The sequence below is a fragment of the Ascaphus truei genome, chromosome 4 (assembly GCF_040206685.1).
Source record: "Ascaphus truei isolate aAscTru1 chromosome 4, aAscTru1.hap1, whole genome shotgun sequence".
NCBI lineage: Eukaryota > Metazoa > Chordata > Amphibia > Anura > Ascaphidae > Ascaphus > Ascaphus truei.
In genome coordinates this window covers 262,951,821-262,967,585 of record NC_134486.1, presented here as the reverse complement: position 1 = coordinate 262,967,585, position 15,765 = coordinate 262,951,821, and the positions used below count along the sequence as shown (strand labels likewise).

Genomic DNA, 15,765 nt, shown 5'->3' with positions numbered 1-15,765 from the left:
CTACTCTGATCTGGTTAACATTTACATCTGATAAAGACAGCGACAGAACAATATACTGAACGTATTCAAAGAATGCACAATGAAATAGAAAAGTAAATGTAGGATACAGACCATACAGTAAGTCTTGTGAGCTTCAAACCCAAGGATCATGAAAACGCTGCATCTCTAAACTAATAAAGATCTTATTTTTAAAATGTCGCCTTAGAAACCCTATAATACAGATGTAAGAACTTTGGCAACAATACCATTAATACAATGAGAAGAAATAATATATATTTTTAAAGTATAAAATATAAAAGCAGATATGCCCAGAATATGGAAAAGAGAAGAGTAACATGTTTGCAGAAGGCTTAACTATTTTAGTGCCGGATGCAAATGTGCAGTATACTGCGGACAGTGAGGGGAGTACAAACGTATAAAACAAAACAAAAATATGTTCCGTAAAACAAGAGAGCATGTTGCATATTCAGTGAAGTTTGGACAGTTCAGGGGAAGGGGGAAGCTGTGGAGTTATCTCTCCTTTTTATTTATCTACACATTAACTTTTTTTTTTTAAGAATATTTTTTTGTATCACCCTTTTTAAATCGTATAACTTAAATATAGTGTAGATCAGGTAGTTGTGCCAATACTTTACTGTAACATGTATATCATGTTAGCACTCTAGAATCTTACATTACCTGGTAAACCTCCAAGTGCTTCTTCATTGGCCAGGAGCTCTCTCTGCTTAACACTCTGCAGACCACTCTTCGACTTCCAAAGGAGTTTCACCATCCTTATTATCTCAGGCAATTCGCAGGCCAGGCTTCCTGGGTGATAGGCTGCTAAACTACCCATGGATGGTGGCAGAAGTTCTTCACCTGTCCTCCACCTCCTGCCTAGCTCCGCTGAGTTAAAGCACCTGTCCAGCACTGGCATCCTGCCCCTCACTGCACTGTGATAAAACAGACAGCGTCTGTCACTGTCAGTGCTTGTCACACTCTCTACTACAGAGGAAACCCACACACTGAGCAAGGATAGAGGCGAGATAACAAAAAACCTCTGGGTTAACGCTGCACAGGATTTGTCCTTCTGTGACTTGCTGGGTTGAGACTTCTTCTTTCCCCTCAGGGATGCAGAACCAAGTGTCAATTTTCTTTCTCGCTCTTTCAAATCGTTTTGACACACTTAACACATCCCAGATTGGAGCTGGTATATTTGCAGAAGTCAGTAATGCATTCTTCTCTTTCACGCCTTGGTTTCATTTCTCCTTTTTCTCCCTTGTTAGGATATATTTTCTTCTTATTGTTGCTGCAGTTGAACTACAAAGAAGCTACAGGTTTATAGCGAGCACAGCTCAGCAGTACCCTGCAGTGCAAACAGAATGAGATAGACTGAGAAGCTTTGCAGCCTGCAAGAGCAGTTCCCAGCTGCCTCTTCCCCCAATGTTGGAAGGGGGCCAACTCTTCCTTCCTCTGACTGTATTATCATGAAGGCATTAAAAACGCTGTTAAAGCTGATCTGCTGTGATGCAATTTAATAACCTCTACCTTTTTTTCCTCTTTGTTTCCACAGTCATTTGGTTTTAATCGAACCAAAAGTATGCTTGGCTCCCTTTATTAGCCTGGAATTAAGGTGCACTTCAGTTGGAAAGCAAATAACACTGATTCACATTCCAGAGTCAGCAGAGAGAGAAGTGAATCAGATCTGCATGCACACGCTCAGTAAATGTTGTGTAACTTTGCAAAGAGTTCTGCCTCCTTTTTGTCAGCTAGATTTTCCGAAGCTTGTGGAAGGGAATTTGTAAAGTGGGGGAAATAATGTCATTTCAGGAAAGGGGGAGTGCAGAATCAATAGATGCAGAACAGACTTACCTATGCAAGTTGCCAAAATATTAGAATCTTTGGCCTAAATCCACAAAGCTCTGTTAAGTCAGGACTCCTAATGTGATGTTACCTAGAACAGCAATGTACTTTATGTTCCCTGAGTTGACACGGTATCCTCAAAGCTTATACTGTGGGAAAACAAAGCCTAAACTACATCTCATTCAGTCTTAATGTCAAGACATTTATCTTATGTATCAGTAACGTGTTTTTATGTCAATCTTGAAGTAACTCCTATACAGACCCCAAAATAGGGCTTTTGCTGAAGTGCAGAGAGAGAGAAGAGAAGATGGAAATAATGCTGGAAATAACGCTATGTTCTTTATGTTCTTTAGATTATGCCTAAGGCCGCGTCAATACTGCGCGCACAGCGCAAACAAAAGCCTGCACCTCAATGAGGCAGGCCATAGAGCGGGCGATAAAGCGCAATGGCCGGGTTACGTGGGCGGTTCAGCCAATGAGGGCGAATCGCTCACGTGACATCATGGCCACGCCTTCCCATCGCTGTGGATCACAGGCCACAGATCGCTTGTCCGACAGGCGCGCGTGATGCCATGCGCTCTGTTGCGCGCGTGCGCTCACTGTATCCGAGGCCTAACTGTGGTGTTACACACATCCAGACACTGCACAAGCCATATTTGGGAGCATGAAAAGGAGTAACTCCATGTTTTGGTATAATTATAACGTAACGTGAAGTCCCCTTGTTCACTTTAACAGTATTTAGTTGATATGCAATGTTATGATGCAGCCTCATTTGCATACAATATGTATGTCATAGTTACTAATGTGTGTTATAGTTAATGCTTTGATCTTTATGGGGAAAAAAACATGGCTTAATATTATAGGATTGTCCTGTGAAGTTTATTTAACACCATTATTGTTAATGTGAAGTTAGGTTAGATTAACACTACTTTAAATGACAATAGAGCTTTGCTGATCTGGGTCTACGAATTACTCTTACATTTGATAACATTTATAACAGAAAATACATGAAAGCATAATATTTAAAGTAAAATATAATCTTCTGTGTTTTTTTTAGTACCACAATTTGTGTCTTTCTGGTCTGATTTTAAAGGTGGCTACAGTTTTGATGAATTTGCATTGGAGGATGCTGTGGTTGTTTGTGTGGTGACCTGAAACCTGTGTTTCATATATTTATAATTGGAAGTAGCTAGAAAGAATTGCATGATCGTGACATTATTATTACTCGAGTTCTGAAAATGTTTGCGCGTTTCCAGTCTTGCAATACTCCATCTCCTTACAGAAGTGCCCTTAAAAATCAATTGCCTTGTGCTTGATTGCAGAATAGCAGAATTCCTTGAAAGAGCAGGTCAAGGTTCTCTATATACCACAGTTATGATACTTTTATGTTATAAAAACACATTTGTAAGGAGTTTTGTTTAAAACAGACTTCCTTTTTTTGTATAGCTGCAAGGCCCCGGGAAACATGTTTTCTCCATTACTTTATTCAGGGGATCTCTTGGAGAATAACAACTCTTGGAAACTCACAGTTCTACATATGTATGTTAAAATACCGTAGGTCCTGGCATGAGAATGTTCTGCATTAACCTAATGTGGATTAGTATTAGGAAATGTATCCTCCACCAGAAGATTCCAAGGCAGAGTTGTGATGGTTTCTGACCTAATGATAAACCAAAGTGTGGCCGGGGTTACAGGTCGCTTCAAAACCCGTGGCTATTATTTTCTAACTTTTGCTAAGCTTGATGAACACCCAAACCTCACCTAATGTTGATTTGATGCAGTTATAGCCAGTGGTTGGCAAATCACCAAAAAATCTACTCGCCACCTAGTACCAAACGTGTGCTGCTTGGGCCAATATTTACTCGCCCGGGGGTTAAATCCACTCGCCCGGGGCGAGCAAATGTATAGGTTTGTCGAACACTGGTTATAGCTATATATGTTTTTAATTTTGTTGCAGGTTATTTTACAGATCCAATATGATTAGTGTGATATTTTTTCAAAGACATAACTGTACCTGCTTCCGAGTCATACAGCATTGTAGATGTATTGTAGCAATCAGGTGAACAAATGGTTATGAAGCCTTTTGTTTACAATGTAGTGAAATAGTCTACTGTCACGCCCCCTGGATGATGTAGATCAGGGGAGCGCAAACTTTTTGTGCTGCGCCCCCCTGTCTCTCTGCCCCCGGCTCTCGCGCCCCCCTGCCTACCTTTATCCGCGTCAGATGACGCTGCGTGGGCATGTGACGTCAGGTCACATGGTGCCGCGGCGTCGCAACACAGACTGCTGAATCCCGGTAAGTAAACAGTTGCAGGGGCCTCACGCGATCCCCCAGCATTTAATTTAAATGCCTGGGGGAAGAGCGCGGGGCCTCTGCAACTGCCCGCGCCCCCCCAAGCACAATCTCCCGCCCCCCCTGGGGGTCGCGCCCCCCACTTTGCGCACCGCTGATGTAGATGACCGAATATAGTCCTATAGTATTTCCCCTCCTGACGTAGAGCCCCATATTCAGGCATCTACATCATCAAAGGGCTGGACAGACCAGACACTGCTTCTCAGTGCTTCCTACCTTCAGAGCTGCTCGGGGAGACCGGGAGAGAGACTGCTTCTCCCTGGGACACTTCTGCGCAGCCTCTTCACACTCTTCGGCTTCTTGATGATGAGTCTAAAGGATTAACGCTGCGGGTGTCCCATTCAGGATCCTCCCAGGCTACTTGCTGTTTTCAGAGCCGCAATCGGCGCTGCCCAAACGCATCGCCGCCACCGCGTACCATCGCGGCACCAAATATATATATATAAATAATTTTTATTTAATTTCTTTTAAGGGGGAGAGGAGGGGTCAAAAATTAAAATAATAATAAGCCAGGTTTGCTGCTTCAGCTTCTGATGCACTCACAGCCTTTCTTATAGCATTTCAAATCCTATGCGGTTTGTTAAAATGTTAGGTCATTCTCTGGCAGAACTCTCAGTCTAGGTACTGTATTTTGATGTTACATGTGCATGTACTTCAAAGACAAGGTCAAGTCAATCAGAAATGACATCTCATCATGTCAAGCTCTATATGCATCACCTACCTCCCCTCACACACAAATTCATCTTCAGCTGATTTTCCCCTGTGACTGAGAATTAGGTCTCCATATTTGTCTCATCATTTTGCCCTACAATCTGCCCCCTTGATCCTCACATCTGCTGCGCTCCATCTCTGGCACACTAAGCCCCATCTTAACTCACCTTTTTAACCTCTCCCTCACCTCCGGCACATGCCAATCTCATTTTAAACATGTACTCGTCATGCCCATTCTAAAGCAACCCTCTCTTTACCAAGCCCCCCTCTCTAATTACTGCCCTATCTTCTCCCCTTTGTCTCCAAGCTGCTTGAGTGACTTGTATAAAACTGCCTGACTTACTTTCTCTTCTTTAACTCCCTGCTTGACGCTTTACAACCTGGTTTCCTTCCTACTGTATACACTCCACTGAGTCAGCACTAACACAAGTGGCCAATGAGCAACTAAAAACTACGTTTAAGGGCCACTTCTCCATACTAATTCTCCTGGATCTCTCGGCTGCCTTCAACACTGTTGATCACCCCCTTCTCCTGAAAACTCTCCACTCCATTGGCCTCCATGACACAGCATCCTCCTGGTTCATGTCATATTTATGCAACCATTCCTTTCTTGTTTCTTTCTTTAGTGTCTCCTCCTCTTCCCTCCTCTCTGTTGGGGTCCCACAAGGCTCTGTCTTGGCTCTCTGCTCTTCCCACTCTACACATTATTTCTTGATGAACTAATACACTTTTGGCTTCCAGTATCATCTCTATGCCAATGACACCCAAACATACTATTCCGGCTTTGTCCTCTCCCTGTCTCCTGTCCTGTGTCTCCAACTGTCTCTCTTCAATCTCCTCCTGGATTTCCCACAGTTACCTGAACATGTCTACTCCTGAAGATGTCCCGTCTGTTAGCTTAACATGTCCAAAACAGAACTAATTCTCTTTCCCCTTTCCACTGCCACCCCTACACCCAAACGCTCCCTCACTGTCAATAACAACTCAATCTCTTCAACAGCTCAAGCTGGTTGTGGTTGTGGTCGTCTTTGACTATGATCTCTCCTTCATTCCACACATTCAGTCCCTCACGAAGTCCTGCCATCTCCACCTCCAAAATATTGCCAGGATAAACCCTTTTCTAATGCATGATGCAACTAAAACCCTAATTCACTCATCTCGGCACGCCATGACTACAACAACCGTCTCCTAGTTGGCACCCCCCTTGTCCATCTGTCCCAACTTCAATCCATCCAAAATGCTGCTGCCAGATTCATTTACCTCACTTACTGCTCCACTTCTGCTGCTCCACTAAGCAAATCCTTACATTGGCTTCCCCTATCCTTTAGAATACAATTTAGTAAGAAAACTAAATAACGCTGCCTCCCACTCCCCACCTTAAATCTCAGCGCTCATCACCAAATATATCCCTTAACGCCCCTGACATCTGCCCTTCCTCCTGCCTTATTACTTGCTCTCACTCCCGCCTACAAAACTTCTCCCATGCTGCCCCCTCCTCCCCCCATCTCTGGCATTCTCTACCATGTACTCTTTCCCAGCTTTCAGACATTTAAAAAAATCCCTGAAAACTCACCAAGGGGTCATCTTGAATCCTATTTGGCATACCTCTAACATTCACTCCCCCCCTCCCCCCAACCCAATTGGGACCAGCTGTGTGCGGCTGGACCAATCTATACGCTATGTAACACCCCCTAACACCTGTGTCCTCAAACCTTAATGGGATCAGTGGTCATGCTGGATCATACTCACACCTGAGGTGTTTCAACATTGTCTCTCAGTCCCTCTAGATTATAAACTCTCACGAGCAGGGCCCTCATTACCTCTTTGTATCTGTTTGTGCGTGTTTGTCCTTATTCGTATGTAAGTCTGTTAATGTAATGATCAAATCTCTGTACCCCCGTTGTACCGCACTGCAGAATATGTTGGCGCTTTACAAAAAAACAATAATAATAAATAAGAAGAATACAGTGTGGTCCTTCCTCCAGCATTGTATTGTGCTGCGGAATATGTTGGCACCATAAATAATAATACAAAAATAACATTCATTGTATTCACTTTAGTAAATGAAACCTTCTCTGTGCTAGAGACACTCTTCCTTCACCACATTTTATTTTCAGTTGTCTCGATTGCAATGCACCTTAAGGAGGTGTCTGTGGTAAAACAAATGTATCTTGTATGCACTTTGTGTACATAGAATATAACTATAGGAAAGCCACAATCCTCAATGTGAGAGACAATTATCAGTTTGGAAACGCCTGGAGCTTGGGAAGGTACAGTATTCATAAAGCAAGGGCATTTAGGCATTATCTGCAGACACGGAATATATTGATCCTATAATTACTAGAAAGAAGTACAGTAGAACTTGTTTCTTCATATTTTTCATGCCATCTACTTCCTGTGAAAGGGTTGCTTCATATTGGAATTGGGGGCCATCACAACTAATTATTCGGGACCATATATTATAGTAGATGTTTTCTTTCCTCTGTCCTATGTATTTGAACCATACACCATATAATTTGTGTATATATATATATATATATATATAAAGCAGAAAATAGCCGTGTTAGTCCAGTTGCGATAGTGCAGAATAAATGAGTTCTTCAGTATTCGGTGATACCTTTTTTATTGGACTAACAATTTATGTCATAGGACAAGCTTTCGAGAGTTCTCCTCTCTTCTTCAGGTCAAGCAATACTGATATACAAAGGATTAAACACTGTTTTAGCCATAGATTCCTTTGTATATCAGTATTGCTTGACCTGAAGAAGAGAGGAGAACTCTCGAAAGCTTGTCCTATGACATAAATTGTTAGTCCAATAAAAAAGGTATCACCGAATACTGAAGAACTCATTTATTCTGCACTATATATATATATATATATATATATATATATATATATATATATATAGATAAAGACGCCCCTGAGGAAGGTCCTATACAGGACCGAAACGTTGGATTTATATGTGCCTGCTTTTTTTCAAATACACTTTTGCAATATACCTTGAGTGCTGTTTTTTGTCTCCTTGGTGGGACACCTGGTTTCCTATATATATATATATATATATATATATATATATATATATATATATATATATATATATATATATATATATATATATATATATATATATATATATATATATATATGCTACATGCAGGCAATGTACTGTAAATTGTGAAATATTAGTTAAGCCAAAAATACAGTTCTATGAACTATGGCATGCATACATTTGATTGATAAATCCATTAGATGTTGTAATTATTGTATATTATCACTCCTCCATCTGCTCTAATTAACTGACATTTCAAACCTCAACTTTCAACATGAGACAGACAATGGATTTAACATGAAGATTGTGTGCTGAAAATATTGATGAAAACAAGTTACAACTGATATTTCAAGAAAGATCTATAAAAAATAACAACTCTACTGCATAATAGAAATATGTATTTTTTTTCCTCCACTGACCTCTAGGCTATTAAACTATGTAGTTCTTTGTGCTTCTTTCTGTCACCCATAATTTAAGTAAGACCAAAGAGAGGCAAAATTGAGGATTATAAAACATACTGTATTCCTTATTAATGTATATGTTATCTTACAGGACTTTAATCCCTCTCTGCTTTATTTCAGTTGTTAATTTCTTCATGTCGTCTTTGACATTGATCGCTCTACACTTTTTGCTGGCAGAGTGGTCTACAATGCTTTGAAAAGCAGTAAATTAATTAGTGTTCTCAGTCTGACTTCAAGTTATCAATATGCAATCCTCCTTGCGCAGCTGTAAAGGAGTTTACGTTGAGTTGAGCTATGTACATGGCACTGCTCAGTCTCCCGTACCTGTTCAGGGTGCTGAGCCTGTGAAGTCTGGGCATGGATATGCAGATTGAATAAGGATGGTCAGCAGGAACTTTTATAGTACAAACAAGAGCTTTATTCACAGCCATTTATAAGGCTCGCCATACAAGGACATACTTCAGGTTAGACATATTAACTGGTAGCAAAGCATAACGTTTCTATGTGCTCCTGCCCATTGTAGTTCTCATTCCTACACTGGGGGAGAGGTACTTATGCTTGTTTCCCTTAGTATTGATTAGATTGTCAATCTCCTGCATAGCGTCACTAGTGCCCCATCTCAAGCGGGCCCCGGTTAGGAATATACCCTGCTTTCTGGGATCAGTATCCCCTTACTGTGTACTTCATACTTCTTTTTGCATACTGGATCAGGAGATTACTAAGGACCTGCTGGTGGGGCCGATAATATTGTGCTCCGGAGCTATTACTCTGAGAACTCCTGCTAAGCACATGTTCACTCCACTTCCCGAATGAGAACAATCTTGGGCCATTACTATAGGCGCTAACTATATAGGGCACGTTCCTTAACTGAAATAGGAGATACCGGCACCCCATAACGGGTCCTGTATCTCGGGAAGCAGGGAGTCCCCGGACCTCAAATCAACGCGGTTCTGCTCTGGAGACCCCTTGCTCATCTACACTAGTATTAAAATTTATATTAAAACAGCTTCATTACCTTAGCACACAGCCGCTAAGGCAATGAAGCGGTTAAACCTCAATAGCTTGTTTCCTGGGTCAGAGGGGGTGGATGAAGGGGGTAGTAGTCCCAGGCTGCCTGGAAGGTTGCAGGAGGAATTAACCCCTTCACTACCATAGCTGTGGGAACCGATATGGCAATGAAGGGGTTAACCTGTCCCGCTACACCCCCCCCCCCCCCCCCGGAAGGCCTAAACATCCATCCTTGGGGCTACTAGCCCCTTCACCCAATACCCCTACCCCCAAGAAACAAAAATAAACACAACAACCCTACCACCCACCGCCTCTACCCCCAACAATCCCCCCCCCCCCAAACACATACAGTACAGTAATGGACAAAATTACTATTATCCACATATGGATAATAATGCATTTGCCCATTATAAAATCAAACATTAGCCAGCCAGCATTAATAATGCTTTTACTTTACCCCTGCCATCAATTTGTTTTGTTGGCTACTGGTTTTATTTCTTTAATTGATTGGTTGGATAGATGTTTATTTATTTGTATTCTTATGTTTTGGAATAGCATAATTGTAATTTGTGGGCTGTTTAGTACCTTTACAATGCATGGTCCCACTTGGCCTACATAAGATTCATATCTTGCTGTGTCACGGGTGTCAAAAAGACACTTGTCAAACAATAACGTTGTAAATCGTGCCATTTTATCGTGATGCCAATTTTAAAGATTACGGCCCAATAGGCAGGAGTTAATGTAATACTTTCCCCATGCTTTTAGTTGAGTTTACTAGCAGGTTTATGTAAATGAATAAGAAGAATGACGTAGAAATCAAGTTAGGTCACCAAACTATGGTGATGTCAGGAAAACACGTTCTCCGTACGCTCGCCACATACAGGCGGAGTCTTCTTTATTTGGAATTTGGGCACAAGGAAACTGCAGCTGAAGGGAGCCTGACCAAGGCTCGATCGCAGCTTCCCCACACGCAAAAACGCAGTAGACTAATTTCCCACAAGTGTTAATGCAGCTAAAGTCCCTGCTTCTGACTGGGACTCCCGCTGCATTAATCTTACCGGGCCTCACCAGCCTGGAAGAGCTGTGCAATACCAAAATACTGACACAGACAGCGAGTTGTAACCTGAAAAAAAGTGTATGAAGTGACACAATCACGAATTCATTTAAAAATACAAATTAGATGACTCCAGAGGGGAGCAGACCATTTTCAGGAAAGGATTATGCTATATTAAATTCCAGATTTATGCCACAAAAAGGAGTTCATGTTAAAGACAAGGGGGTTTGTATGATGAGTACTTTTCAATAAATGTATATAAAAGTGTTTTCTCAATAGGCGTATATACTGTAGAAGTTGCACTACAAAGTCATAATTGCAATAATAATATGACTCCTCAGTGAAACAGAAAAAAAAGCCGTTATGGAAAGTCCATTCCAGTTTCCAAACGATATCTGCAACCGCTGTGCCAAACTGTACAGGCATACTGGTCACACTGACTATATACCATGGTGGCCTGCAACATGCTTTCAGCATTGCCAGGTGTGCACGCATGTTTTAACATCCAGCCAAAGTACAGTATACACAAAGGACCATATTTACTAATAATAATATTCCATGGGACACCATCCGGCACTGTAAGAAACCTTCTGCCCGCTCTCATTCTGTATGGTGTCTTCTGGGCCTGGAAGGTATCTTATGGAAAACCGTAGCACGCCTTGGTAAAAATAACCTAAGCCTGTACCGATTTGAGGAAAAACTTTTATGGATTTATTATTTATTAAAGTCAGTACAACAAGTATGGGAAAGTAGATACATTAATAAAAAAAAAATGAATCAAGCACAGCATGCAATCAATTAATCAAACAATCTGTAATTGTTTATTTACTTTCCTTGCTCGTTTACAGACTTGGTAGTAATTGTTGATTCTTTCAAACGATATGTTTAGCTGTAAATTGTATCTGGGGTCGAGTGAACCTTTAACAATAACTCGTAATTCACTACATGGTGAATACATGAAACATTTCATAAAGAAGACCGTGCCCATGCAATTAAATGAACCACAAGAAGAACTACAATTTGGCCTCAGTCTCTCTACTCGTAACATTCTTGGGCACTTTCTGTACTCATTACGGCTCTGATATGCTGGAGAATATTTTTTCTTGCATTCTTTTTGGAGGAGATGATTGCAAATGTGCCTCTCGGCACCACAATGAAGGTATTATCGTGTCAGTAATAAACATGTTGAGTTGTGGGAACCTGGTATAATCTGATTCAGCAGGGGGTATGTGAAACATTGTTCTGTGCCCCGTTGATTTTGTTCTCAAATATTCTGCTTGTGTTTCTCGAAAGACACCCTCTGGCAAGCCTGGGGTAATGTACCTAACCTATCTGATAAAAATAAACACAGCACAAGATACTGCGGTTTATAGGAAGATATGGCAAGAAAAATCTCTATAGATTCAGTTGAAAAATACCTACATCTATCTGTAAGTTTTTATTAGGGATAACAAAGAATGTTGCCATTTAATATTCTAGCAAAAAATGGTTTTGCTATCTAAAAGTTATTTCTAACAAGAAAAGAAAAAACAACATTTAAAGATGCAATTACATATTTCACAACTCAAAATATAGGTGGTGGAAGACGGATGTTTTCAATCCCCCCGAATAAGCACGGTATCTACTAATGTATAACTACCCAGAACTCCTTGCAGATGTACAACAATATACTCTAGATGCCAGTGTAAGCCAGTGTGGCTTGGCAAAGGTTTATTACCTAAATCAGAGCCGGCGTGTGCGTTTATATTACAGTAAACATCATTATAAAAAAGCGTGGAATGCATGACTATCTGTGTAATGTGGTACAAAAACACATGAAAACTGTAACAGTGTATGTTTATTTAATTTAATATAATAAAGATGTGCCTGTGGCAGAGTTGTCAATAAAGTAACGTAGTTTTTTTTTTCTATTCCCTTCATGAATTTCCTCAGTACCGGGAGTCTAAAACGACAACCCAGTGTGGAGTAATAAGCTGAAGAAAAGAATAAACAAGTGAAAAAGGATACATCGGGACACACTGATGCAAAGCATCTATATAAGATAATATGCAAATTAGTGTCACGTGATGTATCAATATGGTTGTGTTACATTATAAATCCAGCTCATGCAAAGTGTAACAAATATATATTTGATTTCCTTCCTTTCATTTTTTTCATATTCCTACAATGCACATCATGACGACTGGGAGTAAAAGGGAGTTGGATTTTCCAGTTGATGTAATTGGAGGTTCTAATTCATGCAGTCATAATCCTAATTCCTTAACCCTTTGAGTGCCCTATGAAGTAGACATCATGTCATGAGGTCTGACACTCCATGGACTCCAAGACTTGGTGGCTACATCATAGGCTTTCAGCTCGCTGTCTAGCGGAGATTGTGTTCTGCGCTCCTGTGAATCACTGAACATGATCTATCAGACAGAGGAACGGAAGATAGAGGATGGAGGAAAGGAACCTCCCAAAAACAGAGCTCAAAAGCATGTGAATAGGCACTTTATCAAATGCATAATTATATAAATAAATGCATCGAAAAATATATGTAGCAAATCCAGTATAAATTCATCCGGAATATAATTGCCTGGATCCCATTATGCTCCTATGAAAGGTTCCATAACTAACAATACATGTGGGGATGTCTGAGAGGACTGTATTATAGATCAACCAGACCCCCAGCTAATTGGTAAATAAGTCCCTGGAGCTGGATCAAAACATGTGAGTAGAAGAACGTAGATATACAATAGTAGTCACTGGTTCTTTCCTGGATAGGCGTGCGACAGCTTCAGAAGCAACAGCAAAGCAGGATTTCTCCCATCGAGGAGAGTGTAGCCGTGCACTGCATGCATAAACGTGCCAAGGAAAAGCTGATACCGCCGGGTCAGTTAAATATATTTATTGGCGCCTGCAAACCATACAGCAACTGCGGGTAACTCGAGGAGAAAGCTCTGATGCGTTTCGTGCTGACAGGCACTTTGTCGAAACGCGTCAGAGCTTTCTCCTCGAGGTACCCGCAGTTGCTGTATGGTTTGCAGGCGCCAATAAATATTTTTAAGTGACCCTCGGTATCAGCTTTTCCTTGGCACGTTTATGAATGCAGTGCACGGCTGCTCTCCTCGATGGGAGAAATCCTTCTTAGGGGAATGGAAGATGACTCCTATTCCCTTCCTCTAATCCAGTTGCGTGCAAATTTTCCCCCCTGTGCTCTCCTGTAGGCTGTCCCCACCTGCTCGTGCCCCTCCCTTACCTTGGCTCTGGCGTCAAACAACGCCACGGGGTCATTTGATACCATGCTGCCATGACGACGCGTCGCTGGAAGCCAAGGTAAGTGAGTTATAGAAGCCTCGCGCGGGCCCCCGACATTTCATTTAAATGCATTGGGGAAGTGCACGGGGCCTCTGTAGCAGCCGTGCCCCCCCCCCCCCCTGGAAAATCTCGCACCCCCACCAATTTGTGTACCCCTGACCTAATCAGTAATGCTGCGATCACGTGATCACTCTGTGTAGCAGTCACATGATTGTGATGTGCTGAAAGAGCTGTGGCACTCTGGTGCTGAGGCCTCTCCAGCACGCAATGCATTAAAGTGTGATACCGACAATCGCACAGAGATTGCATGCTTACTGCTATTGACTTCAATGCGCGATCGCGGAGTGATTGTGGCTATTGTACTTCAATGAATCTCCATGGGACTGGACCCTTGCAGCGGCGAATAATCAAAGGGATATGAAGTATCTTTTCAACACCTACCAGTCTGTTTGAACATTATGGGAGTGTGAAGAAGTTTGTGCTTAATCTCCCCACTGCTATTCCCTTGCAATTCATTAGAAGTCCCAGCCTCGGGTAGAAAACGGTGATATCTCCCACCCGACAGTTTAATTGCTAGTGCTGATTTCTGAGGGATCTCTTTTGTGTATCACTATGGCTGGTTAACGCTGAGTTAATGCATTTTTCACATATGGAAATTAAATGCGTATTGTAAATAAAAAATTCTTATTGAATAACGCAGTAATTCCCCCCCCCCCCCCAAATATTTTTGCTATTCCATTCTTTACTAACACCAGATTTGAATGCAGGTATGTTGACCTTTATTGGATTACTAAGGTAAAATAAGCTTATTTAAATTCATCTGATTGATTTCTCACGATGTCATGTTAACATTGTAGTGATTTCTCATGATGTCATGTTAACACTGTAGTGATTTCTCATGATGTCATGTTAACACTGTAGTGATTTCTCATGATGTCATGTTAACACTGTAGTGATTTCTCATGATGTCATGTTAACACTATAATGACGCTTCCCACATAAAAACTGCCATTGCTGGGTAAGACCAAGTGGTTCAATTTAAGTCCAGGATCAAGTCTCTGACACAGGTCCATGGATAGGATTACTTCTACTGGATAAATTGCTAGGACCTAATTAAAAATGGTGCAATTAGAGTGCAATGTTGATCTTAATTAGTTGAAACATGGGTGTATATTTTTGAGCTTTGATTTATGTTAATATATTTAGGACAGGGAGGTCAGTTCATGTCTAATGAATGGCTGCAAAGTAAACTGCTGGAAATTCATAATGACACCCACTGTGGAGGTGCTTATTACGGGAGAATATCACTATAACCATTAGTTCCAAAAATAGCAATACTTACATTTATATTTATATTGTAAGATAACAAAGATCACACACAGAAGCTGAAGGAAAACCGCACCTCTATTCCTGTCCCAATCCAGTTGTTTGTATCTATAACTCAACGTGTTTGTGCACCTTATGGCTAGCATTGCACTGACTATTTGCATCTTCCTATTTATAACAAAACATTTGGTATATAGTTAGTAAAACACATATTCATAAAGTATTTTCTTGTATCATTTAAATTTATATAACAAAAGACAGAAAAGCCCAATGCTACATCCAATGTGACAAAAATATACAGTGACATACTTATATATTCTCTGGAATAAGGGTCATTTAGTTAAACCCTTTGGCCAAAGCGTTATACTGTAAGCTTGCGAGCCACATGAAGGCATGACCTGTAAGCATGTCCTAACACTACCTAAGCAAATTCTCATTTACCTCTGCTGGAGGGAGAATGGCCACAATGGACCTGTACTGCACAAGGACATGAAAAAAAACCTTGCTACTTAAAAAGTGGGGTGGGGTGAGCGTAAACCCTGGGAGGAGGGGACACTAACCTCCAAACAACTGATACCAGTTGAAAATCAAATTAATAAACACAATCCCAGCAAGCCCAGAACTTGCACTCCTCTGGTTAGATGATAATATGTGTCCTTAACT

At 41.1% G+C, this 15,765-nt stretch overlaps 1 protein-coding gene across 4 annotated transcripts in view; it reads right to left on the bottom strand.

The window, feature by feature from the left end:
* PDE7B (phosphodiesterase 7B) overlaps positions 1–15,765 on the bottom strand; it is a 372,458-nt gene that overhangs the window by 130,687 nt on the left and 226,006 nt on the right. Inside the window, exon 1 of one of the 4 annotated variants that reach the window (XM_075597403.1) lies at positions 679–1,687. The exons of the other annotated variants lie outside the window; for them this stretch is intronic. Within the exon in view, the coding sequence (XP_075453518.1) occupies positions 679–916 (238 nt within the window). The 5' untranslated portion in view covers positions 917–1,687. Of the gene's footprint in view, positions 1–678; positions 1,688–15,765 lie in introns of those variants that run through there. 4 annotated transcript variants of the gene reach the window in all.